Source organism: Ammospiza caudacuta, chromosome 7 (assembly GCF_027887145.1).
Source record: "Ammospiza caudacuta isolate bAmmCau1 chromosome 7, bAmmCau1.pri, whole genome shotgun sequence".
NCBI classification, from domain to species: Eukaryota; Metazoa; Chordata; class Aves; order Passeriformes; family Passerellidae; genus Ammospiza; species Ammospiza caudacuta.
In genome coordinates this window covers 21,985,740-22,009,386 of record NC_080599.1, presented here as the reverse complement: position 1 = coordinate 22,009,386, position 23,647 = coordinate 21,985,740, and the positions used below count along the sequence as shown (strand labels likewise).

Here is a 23,647-nt window from a genome sequence, read left to right as displayed (position 1 = left end):
CTGGGAGCAGACAGTAAAATTGAGATAAAGGTGCAAGATGTTTTGGGGAGTGGCTTTGCAAACAATTTTTTTTTCCCCTCAGACTAATCAAGCACAAATGATGGAGGAGAAACCTGGCCTGGGGCTGCAATCTGGAAGAGCAATTGAAGCTCTTATTAGGGCAGATACAACTGAACAGCCTGCTTGCAGCCTCTGCAACACATTGGCTAATTATCTTCCAGTGGCACAAAAATTGTAGGATTCTACAAGTTTTTTCCAACACAACAGAAAAAAACCCAAACAATCGACAAACACACCACAGATCTTCCCCCAGTCTACAGATTTCTCCTTTCTCTGCCTTTCTCTGTGTGGCTGGGTGTGTATTGCTGTGTGACCCCGACACATGAAGCCATGGCCAGGGGGCTGCCAGGCTGATGAAAGTGGTGGTGACAGTGCCTGGTGGCCCTGTGACACAGGCTGTGCAGCAGGGCAGAGGGCAGCAGGCACCCTGCACTGGGCAAAGGGCCCCTGACCAGTCAGTGGGAATTTACCCTGGGTTAACTGGCTGAGACCTTCAAAGCACAGAACCCCCAGGGATAAAGGCACCCCACAAATGTGTTTTCAAAGTGATGCAAACTAAGGGAGAGCTTTGAAGCAGCCTGTGAAGGCACTCAGCATTCACCACTCACAGAGGTGCCCAGGGCAGGTGGACACATCCTATGGCAGCTGGAGCCAGATGGGGAAATAAATGTCTTTTCAAAAGCCACTGTATTTTCTACAGGCTTCTGGACAGCTAAACAGGGGCTGCCTTCCCATTACATAGTGTGGGAACCCAGGGCGCTGGGAATATTTCTCTGTCTGCTCTGGGGTGCCCTGACCCCCAGGGGAGCACTGACTTTGACCCTCACTCATGGAGAAAGTTTCCTAAACTTCAAGATAGACTGGAACCCACAAAAGTGTGGAATCGATTATAGAGAACAGTGTAGGTGTATCACTTGGTGAGAAATTGAGGGTTTGGGATTTTTAATATGTTGTGGATGGAAGCAAGATGGAGGGCACAGGGTGTGGTCCTGGGTTTCTTCTTCTTCCTTATTCTTCATGGGTTTGGGTGGCATTTTGTAATTGGGCAGAAAAGTCCCCATTGGGGGCTCTGTGGGACCAGTTACTAGGTTAAAAGGAAAATAATCTAGGTGTCAGTTCTTAATTGGATAGTTTAGTCTTAAAAGACCTTGTAACAAGAGATTGTTGGCTATTTTGTGCCTTGCTGCTGAACTCACATTAGTGAGCCTGTTTGGCTGATAAGAAATAATAAACACCTGAGTCTGAACATGAATTAGTGTCTCAAGTGCCTTCAGTCCAGACCCAGAAAAACCCACAGCCAGTACCCCCCGACCTACCATGACAGAGATGTGGAGGATCCTGAGCTCCTCCTCGGCCGACTCGGTCTGGGGCTCCTCGGTGGGGTCGAAGCCGGGCAGGCTGGGGGCCCCGTCCTGGTGGTGGATGTGGAAGAGCAGGGTGCCGTTCTCCAGCCACTGCTGCCGCCAGCGCACCAGCGGGATGTCGTCCGTGTTGCCCGAGATCTCTGCAAGAGCGAAGCTGGTCAGGGGGGAGGTCTGGAGCACAGGGCTCGTGGGAGATGCTCACCCCTTCCCAAAAACATGGCTGGAGGGACCAAAGGATGCACAGCCTCTAGTCATCGGTGTTGGAATTCAGGACGTCCCATCCTGAACCCTGCCAGGGGCTCGGACACCCTGGCACAGAGCACAAGACACCTGTGACTTTGATTATGACACATGGAAAAAATTACCAACCTTATATGAAGAATTACAAGCCAAAAAAGTCTAAGTAGAATAACAGTTAGTTTGTCACAGGGTGAAAAATAGGTCTTTTGGGGTTCTTAGAACGGGGGTTCAGGAGGCAAGGTGGAGGAATCCAGGCATGTCCTGCCTTTCTCCTTCTTGGCCTCCATCTTCTGCTGTGATGTTGGCACTTACAGATTGCTTTAGAGTAGAAGCTCACTGTCTAACGTAGGTGATAGGTATTGGGAAATTATGGTCAATAATGTACATGTAGTTTTTAGTATAAAAAGATAACACCACCCTGAGGGCAGCCAGAGTGCCTCTGTCTGACCTGCTGAGCGGACCTTGGCAGGCCAGGAGAAAGAATGTTATAGATAAGATACAATAAACAACCTTGAGACTGAGAACTGAAGAGCTCTGACTCCTTCTTCTACCACCAGGCTGGGAAAAGAGACTTTCTAACGCACCTCAGGGTCATTGTGACCAGCAGAAGTCCTAAGAATCTCCTGCCAGCACCATGGATGCCCCTACATAAATCACAACCTGAAGGGCTAAAGGGGAGTAAAGCCATATTTCTGGGTATAATCCAGATGTGGGCCTCTCCAAAACTCCAGCTGTGGTGCCGGGAGACAGCACTTAGTGACAGCAGTAACCCAGCAGTGTCCTTCCAGCTCTAGTCTGGGCAGGTTTCACCCACACAGCTTCAGACATTGGGAACACGGCATACAGGACAAATTCTCAGCAGCATCATGGGGTCACTGGGAGCACATCTCAAATTGTTGCAGGCAAAATAGTTACCACCCTTTGTGAGCAGTGAAATATGAATCTGGCCGTGATTTCAGAGGTTTTCAGTTTTCAACCATTTTCTACAGCTCTCCCCCCAGGACTCAGCCCAGAGACCTGCAGAGGTGCCTGCAGCTTCTGCCCAAGCAACCCAATTTTCCCTAAGCACCTTTAATTCCAGAGCTTGGGGCAGTGAGACACATGGACAAAGCTGGGCTGTCATGGAAGTAGAGGGCACCCAGGCAGGGACACCACACATGCTCCAGGACGAAACACCAAATCAAACCTAATTCACCTGGCTGGCTCCAAACTTTCAGGGACATCTACAGCTGGGTCTCAGCCAAAGGCAGGGTAACACCAGCACCTCTCCCTAGGAGAGATGGGCACTGTTTTAATCACTGTGTCCCCCTCGGACCAGATCACCTTGATCACCATCTCACACCACCTCCATCTCAGCCATCAGCTCAAGCCTGACATTTGCCAGTTAGCTATTTTTGGTGAAAACAGCAGATTTTGTTGGGATGACCAAAAAAAAAACATGATCAGCATCCCACTGAGGCACATCTTTCCCTCCTGTATCTGCCCCATTGTTGGCAACCCCTCTCACTTTGCAAATTGTCATCTTTATTTCGCTTGTTTCACGCTGCCTTCAAATGAAAACTGGAATTCAATTACAGCGCCGAAAAACAACGTTTTAAATTTGCTGCTAATTAATTTCATTAGGCCGCCTTAAGTGAGCTGGCTGCCAGGGGAGGTGGGGAGGAGGGGGCAAAAATCTGCATGGGGACCCAGGTTCAACCTCCCAAACTGAATTGATTAATCCAAAGAAGCATCAGCCACAGAGAGGGAACTGGCAGCGTGTTTGTGCTCAGCACGGGCTGTGTTTCTGGAGGTGATCAGAGCACTTGGAGTGTCCCCAGCACAGGGATGCTGAGCTCTCCACCAGGCTGGGCGGGAAGCAAAACCCAGAGTTAAGTCACCAAGAAGCCAGAAGCACTTTTGGAATTCCCCCTAACTGCTGAGCTGTGTGTTCAGGGACACAGATCCCCTTTGAAAAGCCGGTCCTGGGAGCCGGGGGGATTTGGAGCAGCACATCTCCTCCTCTCCCACACGGTCTTTATTCATGGACTGAGAGGGGAAATCAAGCTTGCCTGCTTTCCCAGCTCCCCACGGCTTCTCAACTTCGTGTGAACCAGCTCAAAAGGAGGAAAACACTCTCCCTGCACCTGCCTGCTAACGTGAAATTATGGGTAATTAAGGCAAGAACTTTCCCGCACAGCAGGAACTCAACATACTGACATTTGGAAAAAATGTAAATACCAGCATTGCTCCATTGTAAAGAGGGAAAATAATAGATACTAAGTATGTGACATTGTGACATTTAGAAAGCTAGAGTAAGAGATGTTTTCCCCCTGATCTGACATATCACTGTAAAAGCAGCACCCTTCAGCTCATTAATATTTGAGAAGAAATCCTTGATGGAAGTTATTTAAATGATTAATAGATTATAGTAAATTTAAGCCTTAAAATAGGTTGTCATAATTTCAAATTTATTTAAACAGGCTTATTTTTTTAAAAGAAAAATATATTTCAATAAAAAATGGGTTCTTGTTTTAGAAGAACGCAATCCAGCCACAGAGCCTGAGCAGGTTTTCCTCTTCCACCAGACATCAGGATGTGACCCTTCAGCTGCACTGCACACAGGTCAGAAGGGCTAGAGGGAAAGGAAAATACCCCAGAAATCAATTGCCATCACCCCAAACTATGAGCTCTCCATCAGGACAAGGCTGCTCCAGCACCTCTGCTCCCGCCCAGAGGCACTGCCTGGATGGGAGAGCTTCAGCCTGGGACCTTCTCCTCCTTTCCTCAAGTGTCTAAGCAACACTGCCTCTATCCTACTCCATTTCTCCTTGAAAGTTTTGCACTTTTAAATGCTTTCCTGCATCTCTGAAGCTCCCTTGGAGTTTGGTTTAAGCAAGACCAAGACAAGATCAAGACCAAGCTCCCTTCCTAACACAGCATCTCTTTACTCTCTCTTCTCCCAGTCCAACAGATTTCACTTTTCCCTTTGTCCTGCTCTCCAAGCAGACATCTCACCACCTGGTGGGATGCTACAGTGACCCATGTGGCCAACTGGGATGATTTATCTGGGTGTTGTGGGGCATCAGCCCTGCTACAGAGCTGGCAGCTGCCAACCCTGCTGAGCAGTTTGTACAGGATGTCCCAGAGGAGGCAGAAAAGTGGGCAGGAAGGCAAAAATTAAAAAAAAATATGGTGGGGGGAGAAGATAATTTCAAGTTCAAAGTTTGAAAGATATTGATGAAAAGCCTGGTCCCTGCATGGCTTTCATTAAGGCCTTGGATAGGAAGCCATTAGCACTGGTATTAACTTCTTGCACCTCTGTTAAAAAATAGCCTGTCTGAGTCAGAGGTTAATAACAGTAGGAGGCCACTAATTAGGCTGTGCCACATTCACCTGGTATCAAACGTGGCCCAGGTCCTTCATATCTGCAGGAACAGCCGCCTCCAAAGGCCCCAGCTGCTGCTTTTAACATCAGGGCCCTGGCTGCTCCCCTCCCAGACCATCTGCAGTGGGGACAGAGACGTTCTGCAGGAGCAATTGGAGGGGAGGACAAAAAACCAGACTGAAGGTGCTGGAGATGTGTGGAATTGTGCCTGCTTTGTTCTTCATTACCCCAAACAGCCTCATTTCCCTTGGGACAGCTGATCCACACGAAGCAAACCCAGTCCTTCTGGAGGCAGCATCTCTGCACGTGCTGATTTTGGGAGGCAGCCCCTCTGCCACAGCCCAGCTCTGCACCTGAGCTGCTGCAACATCAGAACTATGAGCCTGGTGCTGGCCTGGACCTCCTCCCAAGTCCTCATCACCCCACTGAGACCTGCCATGGTGGCACACAAGGAGAGAAACTCGCCTTTAAAACTCACATCAGCATTTTGAGGGGAAAAACCGCCCAGCAAAACAATTTTACTCTCCATTTGGAAGCGTTTTGTACTAATAGATGCCTCCAATAAGTCAAATGAACTCTGCCATAATGCTGGTCTCCACAGAGCCATTTCAGGGAGCCGAGCACAGATTTTGACTTGGACTTGTATTTCCTCATTAACATTTAAACCTGCCTTATTTTCCAGCCAGAACCTGACTGTGGTTAATTTAAGCTCCCCATTAGCTCAGGCTTTTGCTCCACACCTAAACCACACACATCCTTTAAAGGGCTTGAACTCAGCTAAATCAACCCTTGCACTCCTCCCAGGGTCCCCAGTGCCTGAGGTGACTCAGGGGACCTTCCCACCATGAGTCACTTGCTCTCTCTGCTGGGACCTCAGACCTTGATTTCTACCAATTCACATGTCAAAACGCTTATCTTGATACTTAACTCATTTATACTTCCAGGGTTTCAGTGACAGGTAATTCATGGGATAATATCAATGTTTTTATGGACCTGCTTTAAAAATTCACATCCATCACTGACTACCCATATTTCATTTGCATTTTTTCCTGTCTCCAGTCTCAGGTAGCAAAACCAGCTCATTCTGCAGGTCATTCTGCCTTTTCAAGGCAATCCAGTTTTTCCATAGCAGCAAACACAAACCTCAGTGTATATATTAGGAACCTGCTTCATGGGAGAGGGCCCCTGGGGGGAAAATCTCCAAAAGACTCAGAGATATGGGAGAACATAAAGGTTTGAGGAAGAGGCAGTGCTGATCTCTCAGGCTAGGTCAGAGAGATCACCCCACCAGGATGCCTGAGCCTGAGGCTGGTACACGTGAAGCCATGAGGTGCCTGCCCCAGCCTGGCTGACAGCTAGCCAGGCTTCTCCTTGGAATGCAGGGTGCCTTTGCTTTTGGGAAGGTCACCAGGGAGCTACATTTCAAAGCTGTAGCCACGCTTTAGCCTTCAACTGGGATTTCTGTCCCAAATACGCCAGAGCCCGAACCCCTCCCTTTCCTCAACAACAAACCCTCTATCACTCTGGGGGTGACACTGAGCTGTTTTTGAGCAGAGGACACTGATCCATCACTGGTGAGGCTGAGCTGACCAGGTTTGCTCTGCAGCTGCTGACTTTACAAGCTGACAGCCCCCCCTGCCCTGCTCCTCCCTATGAGGCCAAGGACATACCTGGGCACCTTCCCCTCCAAGGTCATTGTTCCATCACATTTCTCAATTCTGACCTAAAGCTGGGGGAAAAACAAGCAGATTGGGACAATCTCTGCTGTTTGATTTTCACTCCTGTCTTGTTACTTTGCTCCCATCTGCCATAGCTGTGAACTGCAGAGGAAATGTGGGAAGGGAGGCAGATCCACCTCCTGGTCCAACACTGGGGTGACACGGTCGTGCTCAGAAGAACCCAAGTGCCACCCACGACAGGGAGCAAAAGGAAAATAGAGAGAATGTGTGAAGACACTTCCAAGATACCATGCTGCTATAAAAACCCCAGAAAGAAGCACATCTGTAGTTGATACCTCACCCTGCAATGCTGTCACGTCACCTCTTCCAGAGGGAAAACCAGGTCTCTGTGGAAAGGCTCCAAATGATGGAGAGGCTCCCAGTCAGCCGTGGAAAATTACCACCCCGGCTAAACTGTCTCCCAGCAATCAGTGAGAAGGAGAGCACAAACCCCTGACCTCAGATTGGTGCTCACCTACGAACTGCAGAACTGCACCAAGGAGTGGAGAACCACCAAGCGATTATCACTATCACTCCGAAAGGGTGAGCAACTCGAGAAGAAAAACCTGCCAGAGGAAACCTCTGAGGAAACCTCAATTTCTTATAAAAGCTGTTGTACATCAAGAAAATAAACACCAGTAAATTCTGCTTGTGCCCTGGACACTCTGTTAGAGGAACCTGTAAGTGCATCAGTAAATACAGGTCACCCAACACTGCAAGCCAGTAGATAATGGTGATCCAATTTGACAGACTCGTTTCAAAAAGTTCTCATCAAAATCCACCCTCAAAGTTTCCCAAAGCGCCAAAGTGGTGCTGGGATGAGAAGGAAAGTAATCCTGAAGCCCACCAGGTGGGGGAGGAGTAAGGGTTTAGCTCTCAGGATGAAAGGAGGTTACCGAGAAGCCCCACGGAGATCTCTGTCAGGGCCTTGGTTGCTCAGAAACACTCTGGAAGGGGAGGAGGATGGCAAAGTTGGTCACCAAGGCTAAATTTAGTCTTCTCAAAGCTGAAGCTGAGAAGTGCAGGAGGAAAGCGGGCAAGGAAGTGGGCAGGTGAAACTCAACCTTGGTGAGAGCGAGCTGATCTGGAATCCTGCAAGTGATATTCAGGTCAACCATCTCGAGAAGGAGGAGGCAAAGCTTGAGGGGTTTGGAGGAGGGGTACCAGGAAGATGAAATGCTGCAAATGGCTTTGTGAAGAGCAGAAACCAACTGTGTGAGGAATCCTCAGTAAAGGAGCCAAACAACAGGGTGAGGACATGATAAAAGCCTGTAAAACCATCAGGCCCATGGAGCAGTGGGAATGGTTATTCACAATTTCTCACTTTGCAAGGATTTACACGTGTAAAAACCAACAAAAGGTTCCTTTTCATACACCATAAAGTATGAAAGCACTACAAAAGGTGCTGAATTCAAGGGAGACAGAGCCACCAGCAGCTATTATTGAGCCAGAGAGCCCAGAGGCACAACCTAAGTCAAGAAATCCCTGGGCAGCAGGGAAAGGACCAAATATAGATATCCTGCAGTTTTAACTAATTTTTTTTTCAATTTCACTTTATAAATTATCAATTGATAAATTATCAGTTGATAAATTATCGATTTCAATTTTCAATTATCAATGCTGGCTGCAGATTCCAAGGGACAAAAGCGCACTACACTGCCCAGTCTCCTGGGGTTCCAGGGTGACTGCAAATCCAGGTTTGTGCTACCCAGGCCAGCATTCAAGGATGCATCCCACATCCATGAGTCCCTTTGGGAATGGTTGAGACCCTCTGCTCCCCCAGGGGAGGAGGGGGTACCCCAGGGCAGCTCCCTCCTAGTGACAGAGGTGATCCTTTTAACACCCAGCCAGAAAATCTCCCTTCCCAAATCCCAGCCCTCCGTGCTGTCAGACCCTACAGCCCCAAGACAACTTGCCAAGATTCCCTTCAGCTTTACAAGCCAGCCAGCAATTCCCACAGGGAGGCAAAGGACTGTTTATATCCATCAGGGGCTGGCAGGGAAGGTAATGTGCCAATAGGCACTCAGGAAAACATCAGAGCAAATCCTGCAGGGGAGGGCAGGCACTGGTGCTGGGACAGCAGGGGAATGCTCCACAGGGGTGACATGGGCTGCACATCAAGGGTGAACTCCAGCTCACTCCTACACACTCCTCTGTGTGAGTGCTCGTTGTGCCCAGGCTCAGAGGGCAGGAAAATGAGATGTTGTTTTGGCATTTCTGTGCTCAGCACAGGGAACAAGCACAGCCACTTGTTCCTCATCTCCCCCGAGGGGGAGAGCCACGACCTGTTGGTTTTCTGAGGCATGAGATGGCCCAAACAGGACCAAAACAACCTTGTCTGCTCTCCTGGGCACAGCTAGGCCAAGAGCTTTTCCAAGAGTGATCCTCCTGGAGGGAACAATGCTGGTCTCAGAGAAAGGGATGGAGAAGGCAGGCACAGGCTGCTGCCAGCTGCAGCCTAACATCATAAACTCTGTGTTTAGGAGCTCTTACATGATTTCAAGCTCCATTTTCAGGTTTGTGGGGAGGCTTTGAAAGATGAGAAAGGCAGAATAGAAAAGGAAAAAAATATAAAGGAAGAAAGATATAGAAGGGGGAAAAGTTAACCGTGCATCTCAAATTTATCACTCCTGAAAGAAGAGCTTGTCAGGATGGCCAGAGCCCAGCAGTGCACAGCAATCAATGGGAAGACTTTTGGGTCTAGTCAAGCTTCCTTGAGATTTACAGGAACTGAACAGAGGCATAAATCTGTGGCTGCCTCTGAAAATGGAGGTAATTAAATTTGCAGGTGTATATAATTGTCATATTGATGATCTGTATAAATCAGAGGAGCCAGCAGAGGCACAGAGGAGCTGCTGGCCCCCCTGCCTGGCCAGGAGACAGGGGCACCCACCTCACCCACATGGCTCTGCCCATCACCACAGCCTCCTCCTCCTCCTCCACAAGAGGCTTCCCCAGATTGCCCCCACAGGCAGCAGAAGCTGCAGGACCCTCCACCCCTTCCAGCTACCTGCAGCCCCATCCTGGCTACTACAAAAGCTCCTGTGCAGGCAGGACCACAGGCATTGGGAAGCCTGACCATGGAGATCATGGGGGGCTCTTTGCAGCTGCTTTGAAGCTCTGAGCCCAGGTGCAAGTGGGGCACTGACTTGATCTTTTAGCAATGATTCTTTTTTTTTTTTTAATAATTTCTTTTAACCTTTGTTATTTTGGGAACTTTGAAGCCTAAGCTGCTCCGAGGCAGCTGCCTTTGTAGGAAGGATGGAAAGTGCAGAGTGGGAATTTGAAAGAGGAGGAGAAACAGGGAGGGGAAGAAATGGGGCTTCCCAGCAGAAAGAGGGAGGGAGGGAGGGAGGGAGGGAGGGAGGGAGGGAGGGAGGAAGGAAGGAAGGAAGGAAGGAAGGAAGGAAGGAAGGAAGGAAGGAAGGAAGGAAGGAAGGAAGGAAGGAAGGAAGGAAGGAAGGAAGGAAGGAAGGAAGGAAGGAAGGAAGGAAGGAAGGAAGGAAGGAAGGAAGGAAGGAAGGAAGGAAGGAAGGAAGGAAGGAAGGAAGGAAGGAAGGAAGGAAGGGCGGGCTCTATGGGAGATCTGGATACAAAATGACCATTTTCCCTTCCACTTCTCCAACACTGAACCAGAGACACCTCAAAGGCCTTTGCAGACCTGCACACCAACCTTCTCCCCTGCCCCAGGGTGGGTGCAGAGATCCTGCCACCTCGGTGCCATGGGGATTCCCTTCTCCCTGCCGTGCCACAGGAACACCAGGGAAGGGTTTCCTGTCACCTTCACCAGCCAAGGCCTCTCGGGGTCTCTGTGGTCATGCTGACCCCAAGATGTGTCAGAGAGTCTCTTTTCCCAGCCAAAGAAGGAGTCAGGATTCTTCTGTTCTGCTTCTCAAGGTTGTTTATTTTCTCTTATCTATGACATTCTTTCTCTGACCTGCTGAGATCTGTCCAGCAGGTCGGGTTGAGGCACACTGACCATCCTTGGGGCTGTGTTATCTTTTTTTACTAAAAACTATGTGTACATTATTTACAATAATTTCCAATACCTATCACCTATGTTAGACAGTCTGTCTGTACCCTAAACCAATCCAAAAGTGTCGCCATTCCAGCAGAAGATGGAGGACAAGAAGAAGAAAGAAGAAGGACAAGGCACACACAAATCCCTCCATCTTGGGACCCCAAACCCTCATTCTAAAAACCCCAAAATTCTACTTTTCTATCTTGTAACAAGCTATCATTCTACTTAAGACTTTTGTGGCTTGTGAATCCTCACACAAAGTTGGTAATTGTTTTTTCCAAGGGCTAAAATCGAAGGTATAGGTGTTTCTGACTCTGTGCCAAGGTCTCTGAGCCCCCTGCCAGGGTCTGGAATCCTCCACGGCACCAGAGGAATGTTCTGGGCTCCCAAAAGGCCCTTCCCATGTGCACAGGATGATTTGGCATCCCAAGCTGAGCTCCACAAACGTGCTGCAACTGGATAATTAAAAATTAAGGAAGAGTTTCTGCATTGCAGTCCCAATTATGTAACTCTGCTCTTGGGTTTCAGCACCCATCAGCTCTGGTGCCCTCACACTGCCCTGCCTGTATTCACCTGCCTGTCTTTCTGTCTTTCCAGGCAGGGCTCACAGCCTTGGCATTGGGGAATCCCAATGTCACAACCACAGGCAGAAAGTTCCCTTGCATTTACATGGGGAGAAAAAAAAAAAAAAAAAAGAAGGAAAATCTATTTCATGCTTTTGGTCCAGTGCTGAAATTGGAGGTGGGCAGAACAAAGGGGATGGGGTCAGGGTGCTTCAGCCCAGCCAAGCACAGAAGAGCTGCCCTAGCCAGGACAGCACTTTTTCATACTTTATGGTGTATGAAAAAGAACCTTTTGTTGGTTTTTACAGGTGTAAATCCTTGCAAAATGAGAAATAGTGAATAACCATGGTCATGACCAGGGAGCTTCTAAGCCAGGGGCTGCTGTCCCTCGCTCCTGCACCAGAGAAGCAGGAGCTCATTTTAGCAAACAAAACCAAATCCAGATGGGGAGTCAGCTGCATTTTCAGTATCTCAAGAGCAAAGAGCCCTGCTGGACTCTGAGCACCAGTGAGTGCAAACTCCTGCATTTGCAGCCACAGCTTTGCCTTAACCCTGCCATCTCTGGCTGCTGCTGAGCCCAGGGCTCAGCCTGCCTCTTCCTCCTGCTGTTTCCTCCTCCCTTTCTTGGCCACAAACCCGCTGACTGCACAGCCATGTCTCTGGCAGTGCTACTCCCAGGACCTGGATGCTGCCACCTGGGGTGAAACCAGCCATTAATTCCTGCTGGGATTCACTCCAAAGGTCTCTTCACCAGGCTCTGTGTGCCACAGCTTCAAGAATCCACCAGAGATGCTGAGGCTCACACCCACTGCTCCTAATGCCCCTGGGCTGCTGTGTGGCTCCTGCAGTTCCTTGCTATCTCCTGGCATTCCCTCCTCATGGTCCTTCCTTTCCTGCCTGTCACTCTAGGACACAAACCAGAAAGACACAGACATCGGATTTTTTAAGGCAAAAAAGAGAGCTTTCATTTTTCCGACTCTAACATTTACAGATTTCCGAAAAGTGACAGTGGAGGGTGACAGTGCCACCTCTCCAATGACACTAAACAAACCAACAGGCTATCAGTTTTTTCTTTCTCTATAAAAGAATGCAAAACAGTAAGTTATTTACATAAAGTATATAAGAAAGTTTGCTACAAAAATGTAAACATCAGAAGGCTTAAAAAACCTTTAAAATCAGAGCGACACCTGCCCTCCTCCATTACCCTGGTACTTCTCTATTGTTGGAATAGTGGTTTCACATCCACACTGCCCTCCATCCCCAGCATGTGAAAGGGGGGAAGACCCAGCCCTGAGCTGTATTATAAGGAGGTCAGACCCACCCCAACATTTCCCAGGCATCTCCACATCCCCCACCAGCCCCAGCTCCTGCAGGACAAGCACACCCCTTTCTCCAGTTTGTGCCCCAGCATGGATGGTCTGTGGGGGCATACTGGGGCTGGGGCTCACTCCTCCAGGGTTAGCCAGACATGTGCCTCACTCTGCAAGCACAAAAAGGCAGAAACATGGCAATAAGAGCTGTGGAAGCCAGCCCAAGCCCAAGGCTGACTCCCCTCCCACCATCCATGAGTTATTTCTCCTGCCCACTGAGTTTGAGCACACCACTGTGATGGTGTTCACAGGGGTCTCAGGTTGAGGGAAGAGATGAGGATCTGACTCCATGTTTCAGAAGACTTGATTTATTATTTTATTATATATATTACATTAAAACTATACTAAAAGAATAGAAGAAAGGAAGTCCTCAGAAGGCTAGCTAAGAATAGAATAGGAAAGAAAATTATAACAAAGGTTTGTGTCTCAGACAGAGTCCGAGCCAGCTGACTGTGATTGGCCATTAATTACAAACATCCAACATGGACCAATCACAGATGCACCTGTTGCATTCCACAGCAGCAGATAACCATTGTTTACATTTTGTTCCTGAGGCCTGTCAGCTTCTCAGGAGGAAAAATCCTGAGGAAAGGCTTTTCATGAAAAGATGTCTGTGACACACCACCACTGTGGCACACCCAGGAGAGAGCAGCTCCTGCTGAAAAACGAATAAAACTGGTTTCCTCTTTCCCTGGAAGGATGTTTCTTGCAGGTGCTTGGACACACATCTCAGGCCACTGAAGCTGCACCTTGGCTTGGGCTGGGGTGAGATCCTTGCAGACATTTAGAATTCCCCCAGACATGCCATGCCTGCAAAGACAAACCCCTGGCTTGCAGGAAAGCCAAGCAACTCCACAGCAGCATGACAGCTCTCAAATCCCCTCCCTGCTCCTCTCCAGAGCTCTCCTAGTGAGGCAAAAAACACAGAGCCCAGCTATTTCTGGCTCAGCAGTTCAGGCAGGGCTGGGAGGGGCAGCACTGGGGTGGCAGAGCAGCCACACTGGGGGAGCAGAGTCTGGGGGAGCCTGGGGCCAGCCCAGGGCAGTGGCAGGCACAGCAGCCTCTCCTCAGTGCAAACAGCAGATTTCCCAGAGGCTGCAGACACTGGGGACATCATTAGGGCAGCAAATGGGCCGAGAGCACAGCAGCAATTTGCAGCCCCTGCAGCCACTGCTGCACAGCAGGGCCTGGCAGGGAAATTTGGGAGTGGGATGTCTCCCCTGCCAAGCATCCCCCTTCCCTAGCAAAGCCAGCCTGACCCCACAGGAGCCTTCTTCTGCATCCTCACCCTCCTGCAGTGCCCTGAGCCCTCCATCACCCATCCCCTCCCACACACTCCATGCATGGGCCTAGAAAGGGCCTTCCCATCCTTCCAGCCCTGCTCCTTGCCCTGTGCTGGAGCAGCCCCATGGGAGGAGGGTGTTTGGGGGCACAGGAAGCTCCTGGTGCCTGCCAGCCAGGGAAACTGCCCCCAGCACGGTACCCTCGCTCTCTCACTCCCCTTGGGATGCCAAATTAATTGCCTTGTCTCCTGGAGCTTTTAGCTGGAACAAATAAAAGAAAAAGGGGGGTTGCCAAAACCCATAATAAGGTCTACAGTTCCTCTGAGCTACAAGGGCTGCTTTAAATTTCGGGGTTTTTTCCTTTTTTTTTTTTTTTATTTGAAGGAGGTTTCCATGGCAACTGTCTCCCATCACAGAGGAGCCTGTCCTGGGGATATTTCGGGGTTGCTGATATCTGCCTTCCCTTCCCAGGCTGGCAGGCACTGTGTTGTGACGGGGACAGGGCAGAGGAGCAGGGCAGGGCTGCAGGAAAAGGAGGAAAAGGAGGTGCCTCTCCCAAAATACAAGGTCAGCACCCTGCCTGTACACATCAGGCAGGCCTCCATCCCAAAGGCTGTGGTTTTCCTTGGAACACTGATTTGGGAAGCACTCACAAGGCAATGCAGCCCTCACTGGGCCAGGCAGATGGGGCATGTCCAGCTGGGAGCACTGGCACCCTCTGCCACCTTCTCTGCCCTTCATCCATCTCCATCCCTTCATTCTTAGGAAGGAATTGTTTCCTGTGAGGGTGGGCAGGCCCTGGCACAGGGTGCCCAGAGAAGCTGTGGCTGCCCCTGGATCCCTGGCAGTGCCCAAGGCCAGGCTGGACAGGGCTTGGAGCACCCTGGGCTAGTGGAAGGTGTCCCTGCCCATGGCACAGGGTGGAAGGAGATGAGCATTAAGGTCCCTTCCAACCCACACCACTCTACATTTCTGGGATTCTCCAGTTTCCCTCCTCCTCCAGGTTGGTTTGGAGCAGGATCAGCTCCCTGCAGGAGCAGAGCCAGCTCTGTGCATCCCCCAGCTGCTTGCTCTGCTGTGCTCGTTAGTCATCCTCATTACTGAGAGGCCTCAGAGCTGGCCACAAAAGGGGCTCTGTCCCCTCTCACATCAGGGCTGCAGACCCCAAACCTCTGTGACCCATGAGCCACCACCAGCCAGAGGGTGCCTCAAGGATCCCTTACTTCCCTTTGATTATAAATGATTAGAAAAGTCCCTGCTCAGCTCCGTGGATCTCAGGCTCTGCAGCAGGAGCCATGGAGGGAACAGGCTCAGCAAAGCCAGGTGTGGGCTCAGCTTAACCAACCCACAGCAGGAGCCAGCACCAGCTCAGCATCCATGCCAAGGATGGGTGATCCTGCTGCAGGGCAGGAAAGCAGGAGCAGAAACACCAGCACAGGGTGTGACCTCCTCTGGGTGATTTCTCAGCAAAAAGCTGAAGTGGGACAGCCAGAACCTGGCAATGCAAAACCTTCCCTTATCCAGACAAATCCCCCAGCTGCTGTTTGGGGTGAGCCACCAGGCACAGCTGCAGAGATGCCAGAGCCCAGCAATTTGGAACCAAAAAGGACAACCAGTCTTAAATGACAGAGCTGTCATCATCCAGGCACTGCCTTAATCCCACCAGGCAAAAATTCCTTCATTTGAAGGACTTGCTCTGCAGCAAGGCTCCAAGAGAGATGATTTCAGTCTCTGTTTAGCTGGCTAAATGACCGTGAAAAAAATAAAACATAATAGGATATAAAATTAAATGGAATGAAACAAAATGGAATAGCATGGAAGAGCATAAAGTAAAATAAAGTAAAATAAAATAAATAAAGTAAAATAAAGTAAAATAAATAAAGTAAAATAAAATAAAATAAAATAAAATAGTAAAACAATAAAATAAAATAGTAAATAAAATAGTAAATAAAATATAATAAAATAGAAAACAAAATAAAATAAAATAGTAAAAAATAAAATAAAATAAAAAGTAAAAAAATAAAATAAAATAAAATAAAATAAAATAAAATAAAATAAAATAAAATAAAATAAAATAAAATAAATATGGGGTATGGGATGCAGCCCAGGAGCAAATGCCCCTGGCACATGGAGAGGAGGGCAGAGCTGAGGCAGTGGCATCAGTGTGGTTGCCCAAGGTGCTTTCCAGCAGTGGAACCACAGCCAATTCCAGGGCTGTAAAACCCATCAGAAATCTCTGTGGGGCTTTGAGGAGTGCCCACATGGGCAGCCCAGCCCCAAAACAGGGCCAGGTCTCAGGCAGGAACAGGACCAAGCCTGAGCATCCCTGCCTGGATGGGGTTGAGACATTCAGGAAGGGAGCCAAAACAGGGGGCCAGGAGCCCTGCAGCCCCCCTGGCTGAGTGCTGATTCCCTGCCAGAGCCTGCCACCCCCCTGGAAAGGCCAGGCAGCCCCACATCCCACTCCCCCCCTGCTTTCTGGGTCAGTGAGATCCCCTCCCAGCCCCGCTGCAGCCAGCTGGATGCACGGTTGCTGTGGCAACGGGTTCCCAGAGACCAAATCCTTATTTCTTCCTTTTTCTTCCCTTGGTTAAGGAAGAAAAAAACATACAAGAGGCCCTGTATATCCCCTGTGGCACTGAAACAGCCGTGCCCAGCAAGAGAGCAGGTCTGCACTGGGCACAGCATGGGGACAAGGTGTCTGTGAGGATGGGGACGTGCACACTGTGCTTCCTCCTGAGCCCCATCACCCCCAGTCTGGCCATGGGCACTCCCTGCTGCTCCCTGGCATGCTGTCAGCTTCCCTGCAGTGTTTTCCACCCTGCCACGAGGTTTTAAGGGCTGCCCCCACTCACAGCTGAGGTTGGTGCTGGCTCCATGCCTGGAGAGGGAATATTACCAGGCATGTCCCTGGAGCTCCAGGGGCTCTGAGCACCTCACATCACTCCAGGCTCTGGATCCCAGGAAAAGGGATGTGGTTACACTGCATGGCCAAGAGGAGGGGCTGGAATGGGGTCCCACCAGCAGCCAATTATTGTTGATGAATAAAATATTATTATTTTTAATATTATTATTTTCACCCAATTATTAGACGAGCTATTAGCTATTGCTATTAGACAAGCATGTCCTGCCCCACCAGGTGCTCCAGGGCAGGGCCAGGGGAGGATGTACCCCCTTCATAGATCCCTCTGTGCTTTGCTGGAAGCTCTGGAAGCCCCCAAGCCTTGGGGACAAACATCTCCCACAGCAGAGCAGACACCCAGCAGCACTCTGGGTGCCACAACAATGTTCCACCAGCAGCAGCACCTACTCCATGAGGAGGCAGCAAGAATGTGGCACTCCTGCATTTTCAGCAGGCACACACCCCCAGCATCCATCCCAAACTCATGGAAACAGGGGTTCAGACCCCAGCCAGCTCAGCTGGAAGGAATTCAGTGCACCCCGCTGCCAGGATGGTGTTGCTGAGGGGCAGAGGGCAGCTGAGATGGGGTGTTTGGGGCTCCCTTCCCCACCACAGCTGCTGGCACCTCCTGAGGCGAGTCCCCAAGCCAGGCAGCAGAAATGACAGCAGCTGTCCCCTGGCTGGGCCTGGCAGAGCACAGATCACACCCGCGGGTTTCAGAGCATGAAACAGTGCCCAGGATCAAAGCCAAGTCCAATTAATGGCTCACAATCTTATTAGAGAAATTATTGCAGGATCTTGAGTAAAAGTCCGATATATCCACTCCATTCCATTAGTCAGGCTCATTTAGTAATTCAATCAATCTAAGCAAGGCAATTGAGCTCCCCTGGTATCATTTAACTTGGTTATTCTCTAGGTGCTTAAGAATTTCTTAATATTTGCTTCATTATTTCACCATAACACCCATTCCCAGGTGCAGGGTTCATTCTGTGGGCCCCATGGTGGAGCCAGCCCTGCTGCAGCACTCTGCCATGCTCTGCTCTCATGAGATGGTGGCATATGATGGGAAGGGGGTGATGCCCCTGGGAATTGAGTTCAGCCAGGGAATGGCACCACAACACCCCAGGAATTACTTCCCAGTTGGCACCAAAGAGCTGCCCTGTGTGCCAACAGCTTTGGGCATCCAGATGCAGGTGAGAGGAGCAAAACTCAATGGGATGCTCTTCTCACTTGCCATGGAACTGGAAAAGAGTATGGGATAACACAACCCTGCAGCCCCAGGGCCTTTTAGGAGCAGAGTGGGAGGGCACAATGTGCAGCAGTCACAGCAGCAGGGAGGTGTGAGGGACGAGGATGAGAGCTGGCAGGTGTCACATCTGGCCAGAGCCAGGGCGGGCGCGCGCTCCAGTGGCCGTCACCCCCTTTAGCAGCAGCCAGCTCCCTCCCTGATCTGTCTCACATCCCTGCAACCCCCCCAAATCCTGTTATTAACCCAGGGAAGTCAGGGCCAGAGCCTCCAGCAGTAGAGCCAAGAGCTTAGCTAGGATTTAACAAAAAAAAAAAAATTGATTAGATATTTCGGGGAGATATTCAAGAGCGGTTAAATATGCCCAGCTCATCGGTGCCTTTGAAAAATCTCACCCCTCTAAAAAATTAGAATTGATTTTGTATTTAAAAAGGAATCTATTTAATTTAAAAGTAAGATAATTTGAAATCATGACAGCTTGTATTAAGGCTGGAGTTTATGATAATCTATTAAAGTCATTGAAGTTAAGAACCGTCTCCCATCCTCTGCTGGCTGAGGCTCCCGGGAGGGCAGCGGGGAGTGGGAAGTGGGGAGGTGAGGGGCTGCACTGCCCTAATTCAGAGCACACCAGCTGGGCTGGAAACCTGCAGAGGCAGAAGCAGCTCCTCCAGCTCCTCCACACTCAGGGGGGAAAAACCCAGCATGCGAAAACCATCCAGCATTTCAAGATCCTGAAATATCTGGCACCCAGAAAGCACGAGTTCAACCTGTCAGCTCTGCTTTCTCATTTCTCAAGTAGATTTTACATTCAAAAAGGTATTTCAAGACTTTACTTTTCAAACATTTATTGCATTACAGAGAAGGCAAAGGAGTCAAAGCCTCTTTCTTTGGCGTGGTTTTTAATTGCATCACAAATCTCCGTCGACCCCAAGGGGCTGAGGGAAGCCAGGATACTCATAAATACCCCTCCTGCCACTTTATAACCTGCAAAGGATGGGGCCCGAAAAAATTAGCAGCCTGCAGGAGTGTGAATCCAATTAATGACATCTCAAATGTGGCTGGATGCTGCCGAGCCAAGCAGTGAGGGAGAGGGGACAGGGAATATTGAGCTGCAAATTAGCATTTCTTAATGGCCACCAACCAGCAAAATGCTTCCTCCCTTCAGGAAAAAAATACAACTAATGCAACAAACACAAAATGAGATGAAAGGCAGCCATTCCAAATGAAGGTTGGCTTGATTGAAAGCAGGATGAAGGCAGGGTGAAAGCAGGTGATTTTAAATGCGGGCAAGCAGCCTCAGCCCAGCTCCCACACCCTCAGCACTTCGCAAAATCTCAGCAGCTGGGAGAGAACCCTACAGTAAAATGGGGAGATGGAGTTGGAGTCCCTTTGGGGATAAACATGCAAGCCAGTGTGGGGTTTATTGGTGAGAGCCCTGAGCTCTCAGGCAGTGAGGCAGCACGTGCGCAAATAAAACTCGCTCCACTCATCAGCAAAAAGAGATGCAAAGCAGGGGAAAGCCTTGTCCAAGCACCTCACAGAAGTCACAACCCCACAGACAGCCCATCTGCTTCTGGAGGAACAGAGGAGCAGACAGCAGGCCCCCAAGTTTGGGAGATCTGAGCACCAAAGCACTCACAGCTGTCTCAGGCAGGGGGATGGACACAGCAGGGAGGATGAGACCCAAAAAGGTGCATGGAAAGCAGGCAGCAAGCCTCCTGTGTAAAGGTAAATATAAAGCTCATCATTAATTTGTGTCACCAGGGTTATCAGGGGTCAGGAGTCACAGCCATTTTTGGCATGCCCAGTTCAGCTCCCCCCAGCACTTCAGCTCTAGCAAGCACCACACGTGGCTCTCCAGAGATCCCAGCACATCTTTAGCTGGGAGAAAAGTCCATGAATCCATCAGTGGGAGGCCTGGTTTGGCCGCTGTGTCACCAAGGCAGGGGAACCACACATGGCAGTGTCCCTGAAAACCAGCCAAGCCCAAAAGCCCCTGAATTATTTAGGAGGAATTTGAGGGGGACACCAGGACTGGAAGTGGATGATACCCCACCATCCTTGGGCTGATTCAGACCCTTTCCCAGCTGCTCCCCTCACTCATCCCCCACTGTAGCCACCTTCCTGCATGCTCACACCTTCTTTGAGGGGAAACTGAGGCATGGAGAGGCCCTCCACCAAAGGGAGCTGATCCAGAGCCCACATGGCAGAGACAAAGGTGCTTCCAGCCCAAAGCCAGGCCCTTTCTGACCAGGGGCAGCACCTGGCTCTGCTCCAAGCCTGTCAGCCAGGGTGGCAGCTCACCTTCCCTTGGGAACCCCTGCCCTGGGCACAAATCTGAGATCTGGAACCACCAGAGCAGAAGCACCAGCTGCCCCTGGATCAGACACTGACCCAGCCCAGGCTCAGGAGCGTGTGGGGATCATCCCCCAGTCCAAGACTTTATTTATTGCACATTCAAACTCAGCGAGGTGGGTGCAATTAACGGGTCTGGTTTCGGCCAGGGATGGTGCAAGAAGCACTGTGTGAAGCCCCAGTTCTGGGAAGATGCTCAAACCCTCCAGTCCCTGCACACAAGGGCTTGTGAAAGCACAAACAGCCACTCACACCAGCACCAGGCATCAACCTGACACAGCCATGTCCCCAGCAAGTGTGCAGAGTGTGCAGTGACAGCACTGATGCTCTTGAGTTTTTTGGGCTGGGGAACCTCCAAATCCAGAGGTTGCAGCCTCTGAGTTGCCAAGCCTGGGTCTTGTAAGCCTTCTGTGCATTTCAGAGCTTCTGCCATGCAAAAGCAGTGTCCAGGCTAATATTAGTAATAACAATAATAATAACAATAATAACAACAACAATAATAAAAACAACAACCCCACACAGTAAAGCAGCACAAAACAGTGACACCCACAGATGGCAAAGTGGCCATGCCAGCTTCAAGGCAAGCCCTTGTCTCACAGGGAGAGGTAACATGGCATTTCCCAGAAGTCACCAAGCCAAAGCCCTGGCAAACAGGGGTCCCACAAGGTGCCAGCCCAGTCCCAGCCCCAGTCCCAGTCCCAGTCCCCTCTCTTGCCAGCCCAGTCCCAGTCTCATCATTCCAGGCAGGAAGACCTGAGCTGGGATCACCCCTGTGTCTCCCCAGCCCAAACCCCTGCATGCTGGGGGCTGGCACAGCACCATGCACAGTGATGTTTTTGGGGGATCAATGTCCCAAGCAGCAATGCCCCAGAGAGCCTGGGCAGCACCAGGACACCAGGCTGCACTGGCACAGGGCTTGTCATCCTTGTATTTGTCTGGCAGCAGAGATCAGAAGGATGCAAAACAAACCCTGCCAGGCATCCTCAGTGCAGAGGGGGCTGGGGTCATGCCCAGGACCCTCTTCCTGATCCCCACCAGGTGCTCCCTGCTGGCAGCATCGAGCTCCCGGGGCCCACGGGGGTCTGGCTGCACAGGATGGGGTCTGAGGGGGCAGGGGACGAGCGCTCAGGTGGCCTTTGTGGCACCAAGGTGGCCTTTGGAGCCGGCGGCCGTGTCTCCCTGCATCCGCAGCAGCGCTGCTGCTTGTTGCCACAGCAACGCTCTGGGGCCCGCTGCAGCATCCCGCAGCATCCCAGGGCCTGGGCTGGGATACAGGGGACAGCACAGCCCCCTGTCCCTGCCACACAGCCCCTGCACCCGGCAGAACAGCCCTGGCTGTGCCCACACAGCCTGCCCAGGCACCAGCAGCCCCACGGCTGTCCCTGCCTTTCTCCTGGGAGAAGGGGGAGCCCACACAGCAGCAGTGCTGCCCCAAGCCCACCCAGAAACCAGGACTGGGGGTCTCAGCACATGGAGGGGTCCATAAACCATGGGAGTGATGAGTTGCTGGGAAAAAAACCCAGTCTGGGGTCACCACTGTACACAAAGGTGGTACAGCGGGGCAATGTCACATCAAGCAACACACCAGGACCTCATTTTTGGGCCAGCTTCCAAACAAGGGTGGTGTTCTAAAAACTACACGGGACACCCAAGGTGCAGCTGGAGAAGCAACAGATGGACAAGGCTTGCAGGAGGTGACACAGCCACTGTGGGGCTGCTAGGAAAGTGATGGTGGCAACGCCAAGGTTAGCATGTTAAGTGTGGGCAAGGAACTGATGTTCTGCACCAATGTCACCAGAAATGAAACATCTCAGGGGCTTGTTTCAGGTGGTGAGGAGGGAAACAGGTCCCTGCACACAAGGAAGGGGTGGAGGCCTCTCTCTGCATAAACAAAGGAGCAAATTGTTTGGCTTTTTTTGGGCTTTAGGAGCCCATGAGATAAGAGCAGATAAGCCTCACCCAGTGGATGAAGAGCAGGTGGGAACCCTCCAGAGCATATGAACAGGCCAGAGCCTAAACCTGGGGGCAGAAGCACCGGAGGCAGCACACACAGGGCAGGGTGGGATACACTGAGCAGCAGAGTATTTTTCCATCGGGCTGCAGGGAAGGTGACTCTGCTCAGGGGCAGACAAAGCACAACCCTCACTCCCAGACTGCGGGCCCCATGCCAGCACAGCCGCCGGTGGCCATCGATCGAGCCGGGGACGAGCCCCGTGGGTGACAACCTGGGCAGCACCGAGCCTGCAGCATCCCGGCCGTGATGCTGCACCGGGGTGCACCGGCACCGGGGCTGGCCGAGCGGCTGCAGCGGGGTGCACCGGCCCCGGGCCGAGCCGCCGCAGGGTGTGCGGTGCGGCAGGGAGGAGCCCGGGCACGGCCGGGGATGCTCGGGGATGCTCGGGGCCCCGCCGCGCTGCCGCAGGCTCACCCAGCACGAAGTACGGCAGCTCCGTGTTCTCCAGGTCATCCACCACCACCATCTCTCCGGGGAAATCGTTGCGCACCGAGAAGAGCAGCTTGGGCTCGGCGGCCGAGGGGCCGTGCATGATGCTGAGGTCGTTCTCCCGCAGGAAGGGCAGCGCCGACACCGTGATGCTCTTCAGCTTGCACTCCAGCTCCTTGGCCGCCGCCTCCGCCGCCGCCTCGGCGGGGCCGCTGCCCGCGGCCAGGCAGCAGCCGGCCAGCAGCGAGCACAGCCCGGCCAAAGCCATCTTGGAGCCCCGGCCGCGCTCCCGGCGCCGGGCGGGAGGCGGCGGCGAGGGGCGGGCACGGCGCACCGGCGCCTCCCCGTGCGGCGCGGCTCGGCACGGCTCCGCGGCTCCGGGCCCCCGCCTCTCCCTTCCGCATCCTCGCCCGCCTTCCTCCCCATCCCCCGGGAGAGCGGGAGGACCGCGGAGCGATGCGGTGCGGGACGGATGCGGGGCTGCCCGGCCTCCCGCTGCACCGGCACGCGGGTACCGCCCTCGCTGCGCTGGGTGTATGCAGAAATCCAAAACCCCACACCTCCGATATCCCACACCTCCAATATCCCACACCTCCAAAACCCCACACCTCTGAAATCCCACACCTCCAAAACCCCACACCTCCAAAACCCGACACCTCCAAAATCCCACACCTCCGAAATCCCACACCTCCAATATCCCACACCTCCAATATCC

General features: G+C 51.5%; 1 protein-coding gene across 1 annotated transcript in view; it reads right to left on the bottom strand.

Moving 5' to 3' along the window:
• ASTN1 (astrotactin 1) overlaps positions 1–23,200 on the bottom strand; it is a 52,590-nt gene extending 29,390 nt beyond the window's left edge. The window contains exons 1-2 of the mRNA XM_058808178.1: positions 22,918–23,200; positions 1,377–1,564 (exon numbers count right to left, since the gene is read on the bottom strand). Coding sequence (XP_058664161.1) covers positions 1,377–1,564; positions 22,918–23,200 — 471 coding nt within the window. The remainder of the gene's footprint in view (positions 1–1,376; positions 1,565–22,917) is intronic.
• Between the last annotated feature and the right edge of the window lie 447 nt (positions 23,201–23,647).